The 13,762-nt window shown below is 55.7% G+C and overlaps 1 protein-coding gene across 3 annotated transcripts in view; it reads right to left on the bottom strand.

Moving 5' to 3' along the window:
* TBC1D22A (TBC1 domain family member 22A) overlaps positions 1 to 13,443 on the bottom strand; it is a 319,187-nt gene extending 305,744 nt beyond the window's left edge. For all 3 annotated transcript variants that reach the window (XM_044915765.1, XM_021687821.1, XM_021687820.1), the window contains exon 1: positions 13,249 to 13,443. In XM_044915765.1, coding sequence (XP_044771700.1) covers positions 13,249 to 13,310 — 62 coding nt within the window. In that variant the 5' untranslated portion in view covers positions 13,311 to 13,443. The remainder of the gene's footprint in view (positions 1 to 13,248) is intronic.
* Between the last annotated feature and the right edge of the window lie 319 nt (positions 13,444 to 13,762).

The raw sequence follows: 13,762 nt of genomic DNA on the forward strand, positions 1-13,762 counted from the left end.
TTTGAAGAAGCCCACATGTAAGCACTAGAACCAACAGCTTCAGGGGGGTGTCCCAGCTGATGATGGCCGGCATCAACCTCGACAGGCGTGAGTCACCAGCCTTCTTCTGATTTCCCTCCCAGCCTCTGAACCTTCCCAGTGACACCATGGAAAAGAGATCAGTCTGACCCACAGAATCCAGGAGGGTTTGGGGGTTTGTTGTTGTTGTTGGAAAGAAAGAGTATCAGCCCACGGAGGTCATGCACAACCCCTCTGTCGTGGTCCCTTTCCAGAAATCTCTTGGAGGCTTCCCCGACCTTGGTAGAAGGTTTCCTCTTTTAAGAACCAAAGGGCCTGGGTAATTGCTCTAGGCTTTAGCTTCCTCGTCTCGGAAATGGAAATAAGAACGTGTAAGAAATGAGACAGCCATAAATGGCAGCAGCTTGACTACCGCCAAGTGACCTACAGACAGCATTCACCGGTATTATGCACCTACCTTGCTGGCTTGCACCCTTCCCTTATGTCTCAGTACACAAATATGGCTCAAAACCATCAGGCAGTGGGTCTCTGCCCTCTATGTGCAAGGCATTTCCATGGGTCTTGCAGTGTTACCACACACTGCAGGCCCCTTGCCTCCCAGGAAAGCGCCAATGCATTAATTCTTCATGGGCACACCACTTGTGTTTATTGAGCAGAAAATGTTCCAGCAAAGTTCAAGCTCAGACTAAAAGGCATCTCATTTTATCTTATTAAAATTGCATTTTTATCTGGTCTTGCATAGCTAAAAAGAAAAACAGGCTTCAGCTAAAGCCATTTTAAAAGAATAAGTAGCACATCATGAAATCATTCTTTAAAAAATATGTTCACCAATAAACTTTTTAATGAATTGTACTGCTTAAAAACACCACAGTAATTCATTGCTTTAAAGAGGACCCCAGTGATTCCTCACAAAAAGCAGATACACACGACATAATGCCACTTCTAGGCACACGCCATGAAAACCCCTTGTGTAAGGACACAGGAGGCAGGTTCAGCGATGTCGCGAACGCTAAAAAGAAAAAAAAAATTTTAGGAAAAACTTTTATCCATCATCAACTGAAGAATGAATTCACATTATCCCTTTGTCCATTATCAACTGAATAACAAATAAACAAACTGGAACATACACATATAATGGAATACTAACCACAATAAAAATGAAGGAACTACAAGAACCAAGATCGGTACACTTATAAGCCTACCACTGAAGAGTAACTTGAATATGCGCGGTATGATGTCATTTATAAAAAGTTTTTAAAACGAGAAAATGAAACTATCTACCATGTCGGATACATACATGGTGGTCAAAACTCCGAGCTCATGATGGTGATGAAAACAAATTGAGAATAGGATGGGAGCGGAGGGGTGGGGGTGGAGGGGACTCTGGGTCCAGGAAAAGGATGCGGCGGCTTCAACTCTGAATAGCCAAAGTGTGGAAACAGTCCCGAGGTCCATCAGTGGGTGACCTAGGCACACGCTGGAATATACCGTCAGCTTCCAACAAGGAATGAAGGGCTGACAGCCGCTCCCACGTGGATGAAGCCTGGAAACATCACGCTCAGTGAAAGGAACCAGTCACGAAGACCACATTCATATGATCCCACACACATGAATAAGCAAATGTCCAGAATAAGCAAGTCTACAGAAACAGAAAGCAGATGAGTGGCAGCCAGGGGCTGGGGAGGAGGGACTGGGGAGTCACGGCTGGTGAGGCAAATGCTCTAAAATTGACTATGGTGATGATCGTCCAACTCCACAGACTAAAAACACTGAACTGTACACTTTAAGTGGGTGAAATAGAGGACAGGTAAATGACGTCTCCACAAAGATGCTGAAAGGAAGGGAGGAAAGGGGGAGGGAGGGAGGGAGGGAGGGGGAGAGGGGGAAGAAGCAGGAGGGTCTCCTCCCTGACCGGGTGTCCGGGAAGGTGGCTGTGCCGTGGGGGGCGAAGGCTGGAGCAAGGCAGCCCTTCTGCACCAGCCACCCGGCTGACCTTTAAACAGGTCCAAGTCTACCTCTGCAGCCCCGAATGACAGAAGTCCCTAATGCCACCAGCCCAGAACAAAACATTTTAGTAGCTTCAAGTGAAAATGACAGACATGATATCACCCCCTGAACTAAGACCATGAAACTTCAGAAGGATTCATTGGTTATCAGCAGGCCAACAGTGGGGACCACAGCTACATTTTCTGGGCGGGCGGGTCTCCATCCTGTATATAGTATATGCAGTGTATAGCGTTAGCGACCACACAACTGGGTGGCCGGGAAGGACTCTCAGATGGAAGAACAAATGCACGAGAACTCACGATGAGTCACGGACCCAACCCTGCGGCCCCACAGAGGTTCCCATCCAGCTGAGAGGGAGGCGCCCAGACCAAGGACCGCACCGCACAGGGCAGCCCAGGGACAGGCAGGTGGAGAGATGCCCCCCAGGATGGCGCCCGGAAGAGGACCCCCCCGACAATAGCCCCTGAGTTCTCAACAGAGCACACCCCTCCTGCATGAGGCACAGAGAGTCACCCCTGCAACGCCCCCACCAGGAAGGGGAAGGCAGGCGACAGAGACAGTAAAGCTGAGATTCACCACAAGCAGGAGGTGGGAGCGAGGGGCGCCCCCAGGCAGAGGGGGTCACAGGTGAGGACAGGCTGGAGACACGGGTCAGCTGGGGGAGGCCCACAGAAAAGAGACGGGGGCCCCTGAACAATCACCGCTGGCTCCTCAGGACTCTGCTCCGCCACCTTTACAACTCGGGGCAGGGAAAGTATAATAAAAACCAGAATCTAAGGCTGTCTGAGTGCCCACTTGTGGACGGCCAAGTGCTCAAGCTGGTCCCCTTGGAGAGCACCCTTCATTCGGCAGACACTGGCTGAGCACCTGCTGCAGGCAGCGGCACTGGAGCTGGAGAGACGCCAGGGAGCCAGGGACACAGGGACAACCCCTGCCCGCCCCCGGCTCCCATGATGGCAGGCGATCATCTGAACACAGGTGAGCAGAGCAGCAGGAGAAGCAAGAGGGCGATTCTCTCCCACGTGTCCTGGCAAACATGTCTCTGGTCTAACTAGGACGCCCCACCACCAAGGCCCTGGCTTGGCAACAAAACTGACGAGCCAGGGACCAGGATGGCTCTCTGTTCCTCAGTGAAAGGCTGGAGTAGCAGGGCTGCTTTCAGCCCTGAGACAGTGAAGCGTGAGAGGAAGGGAAAGTACGGAAAAGAAATGTCCTAAGCACCTAAAAGGAAACCAAGAACCTATGCCGGCATTTAGGATGAAGTGCTCGCCCGCAGCTCGGGCGCGGGGCATCAGTGGGCAGGTCGGGAGCCCCCGCCGCGGCCACCACCTCCCCAGCCACCAGCCTCCCCGGCCGGGCTCACAAACCATGCTGCGCCCCCTCTGCGCTCAACATGCTTTTCTGAAATATGAACTCAATTAGCGACTGATTTACCATTAGGCTCGCTCTAACACACAGCGATGTTCCCCAGGTTTATAAAATATTCAGAAGAAGTAAGTTTTCCAAGGAAATTAACTTTAGAGGGCTTCAGAGGAAAATGCATGAAACACCATTATCACCACAGCAAACAATTCCATCGTCCCTCCACCCACAGCAGAGTCTGGAGCTCTCGGCCCCCGCAGAGCCAGCTGCAGGCACACGTGGCCCCACGGACCCAGACCGGAGCACCTCTCGAGCTGTCCCAGCAATGACACCCGCGCCACCCCACCCGGCATTGCCGCTCAGCCTGTCCCACACACTCTTGGCCGTCTAGTGCCCCCACGGGGCCAGAGCTCCCCGTCAAAGGGACAGGATTTGTCTCCTGCCATGCTCCTTGGGGCCCCCAGAACCCAGCAGAGACTCGGGCAGTTGTTGAGTCGATCAGGAGGTTGCTCCATGGACAGTCTCTTGAAATAGATCTTGGAAATGAGCATGTTTACAATAAAGTGCTCCTCCACATGAGAAGAGGAACGTGTGAACTCACAGATACAGGGGACAGGCTGGTGGCTGTCTGATGTGGGGGGAGGTAGGCGAAAGGGTGAAGGTGGGCAGGAGACACAAACTTAAATAAGTCCTGGGGAAGTGATGTGTGCAGCACAGTGACTACAGTTAGTAACACGGTGTCGCAGACTTGACAGCAGCTGACAGAGAAGACCTCACAAGTTCTTACCAGAAGAAAAACAATCCGAACCTTGTGTGGTGGTGGAGGTTAAGGACGGGCTGTGGTGATCATCTCACAAGATATACACATATCAAACCATTACACTGTCGCCCAAAACTCATACAATGTTCTACGTCCACGAGACCTCAACCCAAACAAAAGTGATGGGTGTGTATAATGGAAAACAGAAGATACGATGAGTAGGAAGAAAGAAGGCTTTGGAATCAGCAGGGAAAGTGTATGGCGTGGTGGCCAGCCACCCCCGAGTCCCACCTTCCCTCAATCCTCCTGCCCTCGTCTGGCCTCCAGACGCACCTCGTCCAGCCCTTCCGACCTTGCTCTCCATCCCCCCATGCCACCGCACCCCCTTTCCTGCCGGCCTGTCCAGGGGCTCCTCAGACTCTTCTACACATTCCTGACCTCCACACCTCACAGCCGAGGCCCCAGCCCTGCCTTCTTCCCACTTTACGGGAAACCACGCTCTTTCCTGATGCTCCTGACCATCTCTAGGTAAAGGGTTCTCAAACCGCTGCCTCTGGGGCACCATTGGCAACTCAGCCACACGCTCCCCACCTCACATTAATGGGTCCACTACGGAAGTCAGCTCTGCCCCAGTTGCCACACCTCATGCCCACTTCTCACAGTGTCCAGCCCTGGGACAACCCCCACGGATCAGGCAGAAGACTAACGAGTGCACCCTGCCTCCTGCACCCCCTCACGCCCCTCTGCCACCAGCAGCTCCTGGCCCTCCTGGGCCGCCAACGTCTGTGGCATCAAAAACCCACCTGCTATCCCCACCACCCTGGATCGGGGCTCGGTCTCTCCTCCTGACCAGGTCACCAACTCCTTCCATGACCTAATCTCCATGAATGGCAATCCAGGAGCCCAAGGGCCCCCCTCCCCTCCTCCCTGAAGCACGCCACCCACGTTCAGCCAATCTCCACGTCCTCCTAAACCCTGAATCATTTCCCACGGCTCCACCCTCCCCTCTGTCACTGTCCCACGGGGCTGCCTCTGGTTCTGGTCTCGGCTCTGCCAGTCAGGGGACAGCTTCACTCCCCAGCTCAAAGTCTGCAAGGTCTTCCTGTCGCTCTTGGGGAACAACTGGAACCTTCCCTGTTCCTCTCCCGCCCCTCCCCACACCAACACCCCCGCTTGGGGCCAGCGCTGGCCTCCAGCCCACCCCGTCTGAAAACCCAGCCCCCTCGGTCAGGTCCCTGCTAGCAACGCTCTTCTCTCCTGTTCACCTTTTCCTCGGCTGGGCCTTCATGCAGCCACCCGGCTGCCACATAGGCCAGCCCCGGGCCCTGTCTACAGAACACCCCCATGACCAAGTACGGACCTATAGGAACGGACGGTCCTTCAAGGTCCAGTTTGAGGTCACCCCCACCCTCCTCCACCAGCATCTCCCTTCCCTCGCCCACGCTGCCCCAGGAACTGGGAGCGCCCCCCAGACTGCTCTGCAGGGGCCCAGGCCAGCAAACTTTAGGGCCTGTTGTGCACACAGAAGGCATCCAATAAATGCTTGAGACATTTAATGCTTCTTTGTTATACAAATATTTGAATGATTGAGCCTTTTACACGTGAAGGAGTTAAGTTCCACAGGACAGAGCACACTCTCTCAGAACCCAACAGGAGAGCGCCCTCTGATCAGCTCCTGCATTTCCCTTGCCTGACCCATCCCAACTGAGCCACTGAAAATCAGGCCGGTCTCTGAATCCACATTTGGTCTGGAAATAAAATGCCACACAGCTCTAGTGAGTGGTTTTGGAACAGAAAACTAATCCAAGAAAGAGCACAATCCTAAAGAGAAAACAAAACGGGGCCCAGAGCCACCACGTCCTCACGGGCCGTCCCACGCCACGGCGGCCCGACCCGAGGCACTACCAGCTCGCCCGGCAGACGGCTACCGTGGGCGGAGGCAGGCTTATGTGCTCCTTCCCCACCCCATCAAACTGCCCAGCGCCCCTGACAGGAGGAGGAAAATGCTTTTCTCCTCCCAGAGCCGGCCTGAATTCTGAAAGCAGCGTGGCCAGACGCCCCCTTTAGATCCCCACGCCGACAGCACAACACATCGTCCCACCAACTGGCTGGCCTCACCACCTGCAAACAAGTTCACTGGAAAAACTAGAGAAGCTCGTGTGTCAACACCCTCAAACGGACTGCCCCCTGCCTCCAATGTTCACAGTGGCGCCGAGGGACCCGTCCCCTTTCCAAGACCCTGCCCTTTGACCTGCTCTCCACACACATCATGCCCAGTGCCCTGTGACAATCCCAGTCACCCTGCGGAGGGCTTTCCGTGAAGGATCAGGAGCTCATCCAGAAGACAGGAATTAAGCGCTGTTTGTCTCCCCTGGGCATAAGCCTTAGAGCCAGCAAGCCTTATTCTTTTAGTTTAGTACAAAGGTTCACTGAAAGAAGGGTCATTTCAAAACTGGAGCAAGGTATATGCCGGAACAGGTGGAGAGCTGCTCCATGGCACATTTAAGAAGCGTATCGAGGGGGGCTGGCCACGAGCAGCATGGCCAAGCTCAAGTGCAGAGGCTGTGTGAGAAGGAAGACAGCAGACGACAGACATGCCAGCCGGGGCAGTGGGCGCACACCAGCGCCGGCGAACTCCAGACCCCCAGAGGATGGACGCCAGGACGGGCAAGAACACCCAGAAGGGGCCCCAGGGAACAGAGCTAATGCCGTCGGGGACCCAGAAGTGTACAGCTCTGCCCTGAACTAGCATGCCTGGGCTCAGAGGCGGCTCACTCGCTTAGGAGCCGCGGGCCTGGGACAGACGCAAGCTCGGCAGCACCATCTGGGCAGACGGGAGCACACTCGGGCAGGGCTGCCACAGGGCCTGGTGCGCGTGCTCCCCTGCCGGCTGTGCGAGCCCCGGCGACAGCATCTGCAGCCCTTAATTCACGTGACTGCAGGCGGTCCACACTGTTCTAACCACTGACGACCACGGGCACCTACCTCTGTGACCCTCAGCACTCAGGCTGGAATTTCCATGTTAACCCCCAGAAAAGAGGAAACAGCATTTCAGAATGGGGGAACACAAAGACTAGGGATACTCAAAATGAAAGTCCCCCAAGCCCAGAGCCCCACAGACGGGAAGAACCCAGGCTGCCCCATTCCCTCTGGGCCTCCCAACCCCTCCGCCTCTGGTCTGCAGAGGGAGTATCAGGGTGAAATTAGAAGAAGCTGTTCCTCTCCTCCTGAAGAACCCCACGCTGTGCAAATCCGAGCGCACGGGAACCGGGTTCCCGACCCCCAGGCCAGAGGAGCCGGGCGAGGGCCGAGCCCAGGGGCCAGCAGTGGGAGCCAGCTCCCGGGGGGCCAGCTCTGCCACCCGCCCACAGCCCAGGGTTCCGGGTCTGCAAACCCCCGGCCGCAGGGAGGGCCGACGGCGCGGCGCGTGTCAGGACCCCGGCAGGAGAGAAGCAGTCTCGAGCGTGCAGTGTCACAAGGCCCACAGTGCCTCGTCCGGGGTGTGGCACAAAACCCTGCCCCAGGACGTCTGTCCGCAGCCTCGCTCGGCATTGTCCGCGCTCCCAGGGCCCGGCACAGGGCCATCCCGACACCCGGCTGTCTGCAGGACCCCCCTGGCGGACCCGTGCTGCATCCCGAAGGGCCTGCAGGGCCAGACTCCAAACTGCGCACGTCTGAGCACCAGGAAGCTGAGGAGCGGTTAGAGATGGAGCTGCTGGAGAGGCCGGGGCGGGGCGGGTGTCCCATACTGGCCCCGGTCACTGCGCCACCGTACTCCTCCGTGCTGCAGGCAGGCAGGGCTAGCCCAGGGCAGTCTGGGGAACAGAGAAACAGACGTAGGCTCCCAGGGCACTTTGACTCGTTCCCACCCATGACCTCCGACCATGTCTTCACAGCACTCGGGGAATGGAATACTTCCCCCTGCTCTCAGTTTAAAAAAAAAAAAAAGTTTAATCAAAATCATCAGGGATTTATTTATTTTAATCATTTCTGTCCTCACTTAAGATTAACCCATAAGAGTCTAGACTTGCTACATTAGACAAATATGTAGAAGAGAAAAAACATGATTCACATTAAGTTCATTTTTCAAAATGTTTCCAGACCAGCTAAAAAGGCATTTAGTAACATCAAACAGGACCACCAAGAAACAAACAAGCAAGAGGAACTGTGTGCATAGCAAACCACCCCCACCCCCACCCCCGGTGCTTCCAAGGCACTGGCACAGTAAGACCAACTCCACTTACAGACGGAGCCCAGAGAGACCCGCTCGCACAGGACACAAAGACCCACCCGAGAGACTCCCGGGCTCCTTGCAACACGGGAAGAGAGGAATAAACAGGCACTCCGTCCAAACAGCCACTTCAAAAATACAAGCAAGGAAACAAACAGGTTTCTGAAAACACAAGAGCAAGCTGGTCAGGGCAGCAGATCCGAGCTTCCGGAAAAAGAGGCAGGGCCTCCACCTGGTTCCTGGACCCAAGGAGACACGAGGAAGAGCCCTCCCAGTGCTGTTCCAGTCCTTCGGGACTAAATGCACTTTGCAGAGGTGGGCGGTGAGGGGCCAGCCCACCCGGGAAGACGGAAGCAGGTGCCCTGTCCACATTCAAGGGCAAGACTTTGCAGGGTCAGGTGCGGAGGGCTACCCACAACCCTTCCCATCCAACATCCCTCCCGCACATTTCTCCAACCTTCCTCCTCCCACTTCAGGGTTTTTCTGTGGCTGCTCGAACAGTCCTCCACACACAGCCTGAAACACACTTATTATCTTAAAGTCTGGAGGTCAGAAGTCCAAGGCAGTTCTCACGGGACTAAAGTGCAGGTGTTGGCCACTGCATTCATTTCTGGACGCTCTGGGGAGAGTCCACGTCCTGCTCATTCAGGCTGTTGGCAGAATTCAGTTTCCTGCGGCTGTAGGACCGAGGTTCCCGCCGGCTGTAAGCAGAAGGCCGCTCCAAATGCTGGAGGCCACCGCACCCCCCCGGCTCATGGCCCCTTCCTCTACTTTCAGAGCCAGCGACAAGACCAGCGTTCATCTGCTGTTGATTCTGACCACTTTTAAGCGTTCACTCCATTCTACTGGACCCACCAGGCCACCCAGGAAAAGGTACCATCTCAGGGTCAGCAATCTGTACCTTTCACTCTTTTGCCATGTGGTCTGGTTCCAGGTTCCAGGGATAAGGATGCAGACATCTTTGGGGTTCATTATTCTGCAACCACACCCCATCCCTCCGGCCAGAACCCTGGTGATCGCCACCCTTCAGTGCTTTGTTGCGGCTCTTTTCTATGGCCTGCCAAGCCCTGCCCGCCTCCCACCCCTCTTCTCACAAGGCTCCCCTCCTGCTGTCCTCCTCCCCAGCCCCAGGGTCCCCGCAGCACCCTTCCCCTGCCAGGAGTGCTCTGACGCCCACCCCGCATCTCCGCATCTGTGCATCTCTGTGGGCTGGCTCCCTCTCCACCTACAGGTCTCAGGTCAGGCATGACCTCTTCTGGAAGGGCATGGCCTTCCCTTGACGCAGGGTCCTGTGCTTCTGCCAATGCCCCCAGATGATGACCTTCGAAGAACATACCAAGTGCTTACCGTCTCCCTCACCCCAGCAGCCTCTGAGAGCCACATCTCTTGGCTCAGCATTCAGCACGGGACCTGGCACACAGAATACGTTCTGAACGAATGAACTGTCCCCCCAACAAGTCCTCCCCTCAGCTGATGAGTGATGGCGGCCTGTCACAATGACGGTGGAGCTGATGTCTCACCGGCTCGGAGACTCCTCGGGCTGTGACCGCTGGAAGCGGAAAGCTGTCGGAGCCACAACACCGTGAGCTGTCTTCTCCTCCAGCTCCACCCCAAGCACCCACAGCCTTGCCGATTCAATCTGGGCCCCTCCTGCCTCCATCCCGCTCACAAACGTCGCCCTCCACAGGCCCCACCGCCCACACGGCCTCCTGTGCGCAGAGCTCGCAGCCCCGGCGGACCCACGCCGGAGGGCTGCCTGCGCTCGCACCGCGGTGGGCGGTGACTTCGTCCTGCCACTGACAGCTAAGTGTGGCAAGAGTGCCACCCACAACTGCAGAGGGCAACCGCCCCTCGGAGCCAAGTGGGTCACTGGCCCAAGAAAGAACCAGCCCCAGAGAGTCACAGACTGAACCCGTCCTGATCCCCACCACCCGCCCTCTGATTCTTGCAGCACCACCATCCTCTCTCACCTGGATGTTCACCACAGCCTCCAAACTGGTCTCCCTGCTTCCATCCTTCCCTCCCAGCCCCTAACCTACCATCCACCCAGAGGCCAAAGGGATCCTGCCACACCTCTGCCAAGACCCTCCAAAGCGTTCCCCCATCAGAATAAGAGACAGAAAGCCCACGTCTTTCCACTGTGACCACGAGGCCCGCCCCCACCAGCTTCCAGACCTCGTGCCCCAGGACTCTCCCCTTCCTCCCTCGGCTCCAGTCACCAGGCCCCCTGCTCTTCTCGAGCACACCACTGTCGCTCCCAACCGGGGACTTTCCACTGGCCCTCTGCCCAGACCACTGTCCTCCCAGCCACCCAGGGGGCCTGTTCGCTCACCTCCTGTGAGTCCTGCTCAAATGTTACCTCCTCTGTGAGACCTTCTCTGGCCACCTTATCACCGGGAAACCCTCCCCACTCCACATGCCTCCCAATCCCAATTCTCTACTTTAGGTTTCAAAAACAGGATAACAGTTCCCACCTTCTCAGGGGTAACTCTCTTCTTAACTTAGTCATGGTCTCTATTCTCTGCCCCTCCAGCTCCGCTGTAAGCTCTGAGACAGCACTGGTTCTGATCTGTTTTGTTCACTGGTGTATCTCTAGCCCCTGGAACTGTTATTGGCACCAAGAGTTGGTTAAACAAATATCTACTGAATGAATAAATTTTCAAACTCTCAAAGCTGCTCCAAGAGGCCTTCTCTCGTGCTCATCAAAGAGAATCGGACCAGACCGAACAAATATGTGCCTGGAGATCTCAGCCACTTAGGTCTCATCCAGCTTCATCAGGTTACACTGGCAGAAACTGATGGCCCCAGGGGTGACATGACCTGGTGAAAGTCACACAGAGATTAATAGAAAAAAAAAAGGCTGAAACCCAGACCACAGAACCAAGTCAGAGGTGCTTCCACCATATCACACATCCTGCTTCATCCAGAAATTTCTAAGAAAGCCCCAGCCAAATAGACAACCTAAGGACCAGCGTGAATAGAGGACAGGGGGCTACTGGCAAGACCACCTCTCATGCAGTGTGAGACCCTGGCCAAATCACCTACTAGAGATACACCAGTGACACAGTTGTTTTGGTAAGTCTCCATAATTTAAAAGATGATGGCAGGGTGCCTGGGTGGCTCAGTCGGTTAAGCGACTGCCTTCGGCTCAGGTCATGATCCTGGAGTCCCGGGATCGAGTCCCGCATCGGGCTCCCTGCTTGGCAGGGAGTCTGCTTCTCCCTCTGACCCTTCCCCTCTCATGCTCTCTGTCTCCCATTCTCTCTCTCAGATAAATAAATAAAATCTTAAAAAAAAAAAAAAAAAAAAGATACCAGTCACTGGACTAGCACTCACCCTAACCCAGTATGACCTCATTTTAGCTGAATCACATCTGCAAAGATGCTACGTCCCAATAAGGTCACACTCGCAGGCTTCCAGATAGACATGAATGGGGGGAGGGGGCCACTACTGAATCCAATACAAAGACAAATTACCAAGAGATAGTCCTCAATCCAAATGTTTATTCACCATTATAACTCCATACTGCAGCTCGACTATCCTCAGAGCTCAGCTGGTTAAGAATCAGAGTTTATTTAGACTGAGGAAGAACCAAAACCTCAAGACCTAAAGGCAACACACAAAAGTTCTACTGCCATGTGGCTCGTTTTCCCCGGGGTCTATGTTCTGGAGCATCTGTCTCTGTCACTATTGGGACCTCCTATTCTCTGCCATTCCAGAATTTTCACATCACCTTGGACCCTGACATTGGTTTTGAAGAAAGCTCTTTTCTTCCTCAATCATGCACAACCCTGTGGCGTGAAGCAGGATCTCTGGCCGCCTCTGCTGATCCCCTCCAAAGTCAGTGTGTCTGAGCAGTCAGTAACTCACTCCTACGAATTCCCCAAATCACTCCGAAAACTGAATGCTTCTGACCGAACACAGTGAATTCCAAAGTTTACAATTCTACCACTGCACCCATAGTGTTTCTTATGCAACACTTACGAATAAGCTGTGTTTATAAATGATTCTACGTGGAATTATTTTAATGCCACAATTCCTACTAATTTTCAGTATTCAGACATTAGTTTACAAACAGAATAAACCGTGTTTAGAAATCTTGACATCTGTTTCTCTCTAATCTACGTTCGCCAGCAGCTGTTTCTCCCAGGCACTGTCCACCTACTGTCTTCACCTTCCCCGGGGCGCTGGCCGGGGATCAGCCACACGCTGATCAGGACTTTGGAGCCGAACAGCTTCCAGGGTGCACCCAGGTCATTGCATGCACTTCATTTTTTGTTTAATTTTTTTTTCTTAATTTGCTTCCTGCTGCGGACTCAAGAAAGGAGTTGGTTTTGAGGCCAGAAAGTGGGATACGTGGAAATTCACAGGGAGTCTCAAATCCACTGGAGCAAATCCTCGAGCTCGAGGCCAAAAGCAGCCGTCCGCAGGACAGACAAGAAGGCCATTCAAGTGGGTCAAACCGCCACGCCCCCTCGGAGAAACGACCGCCAGGCAAGCACGGCCCGCCCCGGCCAGCTGGCCAGTTTCCGCACTCCACCGAACTCTTCGCAGTGCGACCCGAGTCGGTCCCTTTCGGCTTCCCCCGGGAGCCCAGGAGTGTCACAGAGGAGAGCCTGCCGGTCTCGGGAAAACTCGCGAGCAGCTCCTCTTCCGCCCTTCAAGCCTCGATCTACGTGCAGCCCCGGTCACCTCCCAGACCCTGCGCTCGAGCCCCCTGCTCCCCCAACGTCCCTCACGTCCCCAGCAGCCCTCCCGCAGCCCAGTTCACCCCTCCCCAGACCCCCGACTCCACCCGCAGCCCAGCGGGCCCACGCGCCCACCTGACCTCTGACCCCTGACCCCGACCCGGCCTCCCCGTCACACCCACCTGCCCGGGACTTTGCTGTTGCTGCGCTTCCAGAACTGCTTCCTGGCCCCGTCGCTGGCCATGGCCCCTCCTCATCCCTCAGACCCGCGGCCCCGACACCTCGAGTGCGGCCGGCCAGGCCCGGCGGCCCTTTCCTGTACCCCGAGTGGCTCCTCAGCGGTCTCCGGACTCCCGAGCCTAGAGCCGAGGGGCTCTTCCGCCTCCTTCCGGAAGTTGTGCCTCCGCGCGTCCGGAAGTCCCGCCTCCGTCCCAGGCGCGCCTGACGCAAGGCGCGGGCGCTGACGGCATTAAAGGGCGACGCTGGGGAGGTAGTGTGGGGGCTGCGGCCTGGGCGGCGAGAGTCCGTGTGTTGGCGGCTGGTTGGGGCCCACGTCCGGCTCTATGCTCTGCTGCTGGGCGAGGCGGCGGGAGGGTCCGGGGCGCGCGGAGGCAGCGGAGGGGCAGCCGGGGGTCGGCAGAGCGGGGGTGGCGCCTGGGGGCTCGCGGAACCCGGCGCAGTAAGCCACCAGCAGGG

Source organism: Neomonachus schauinslandi, chromosome 5 (genome assembly GCF_002201575.2).
Source record: "Neomonachus schauinslandi chromosome 5, ASM220157v2, whole genome shotgun sequence".
Classification (NCBI taxonomy): domain Eukaryota; kingdom Metazoa; phylum Chordata; class Mammalia; order Carnivora; family Phocidae; genus Neomonachus; species Neomonachus schauinslandi.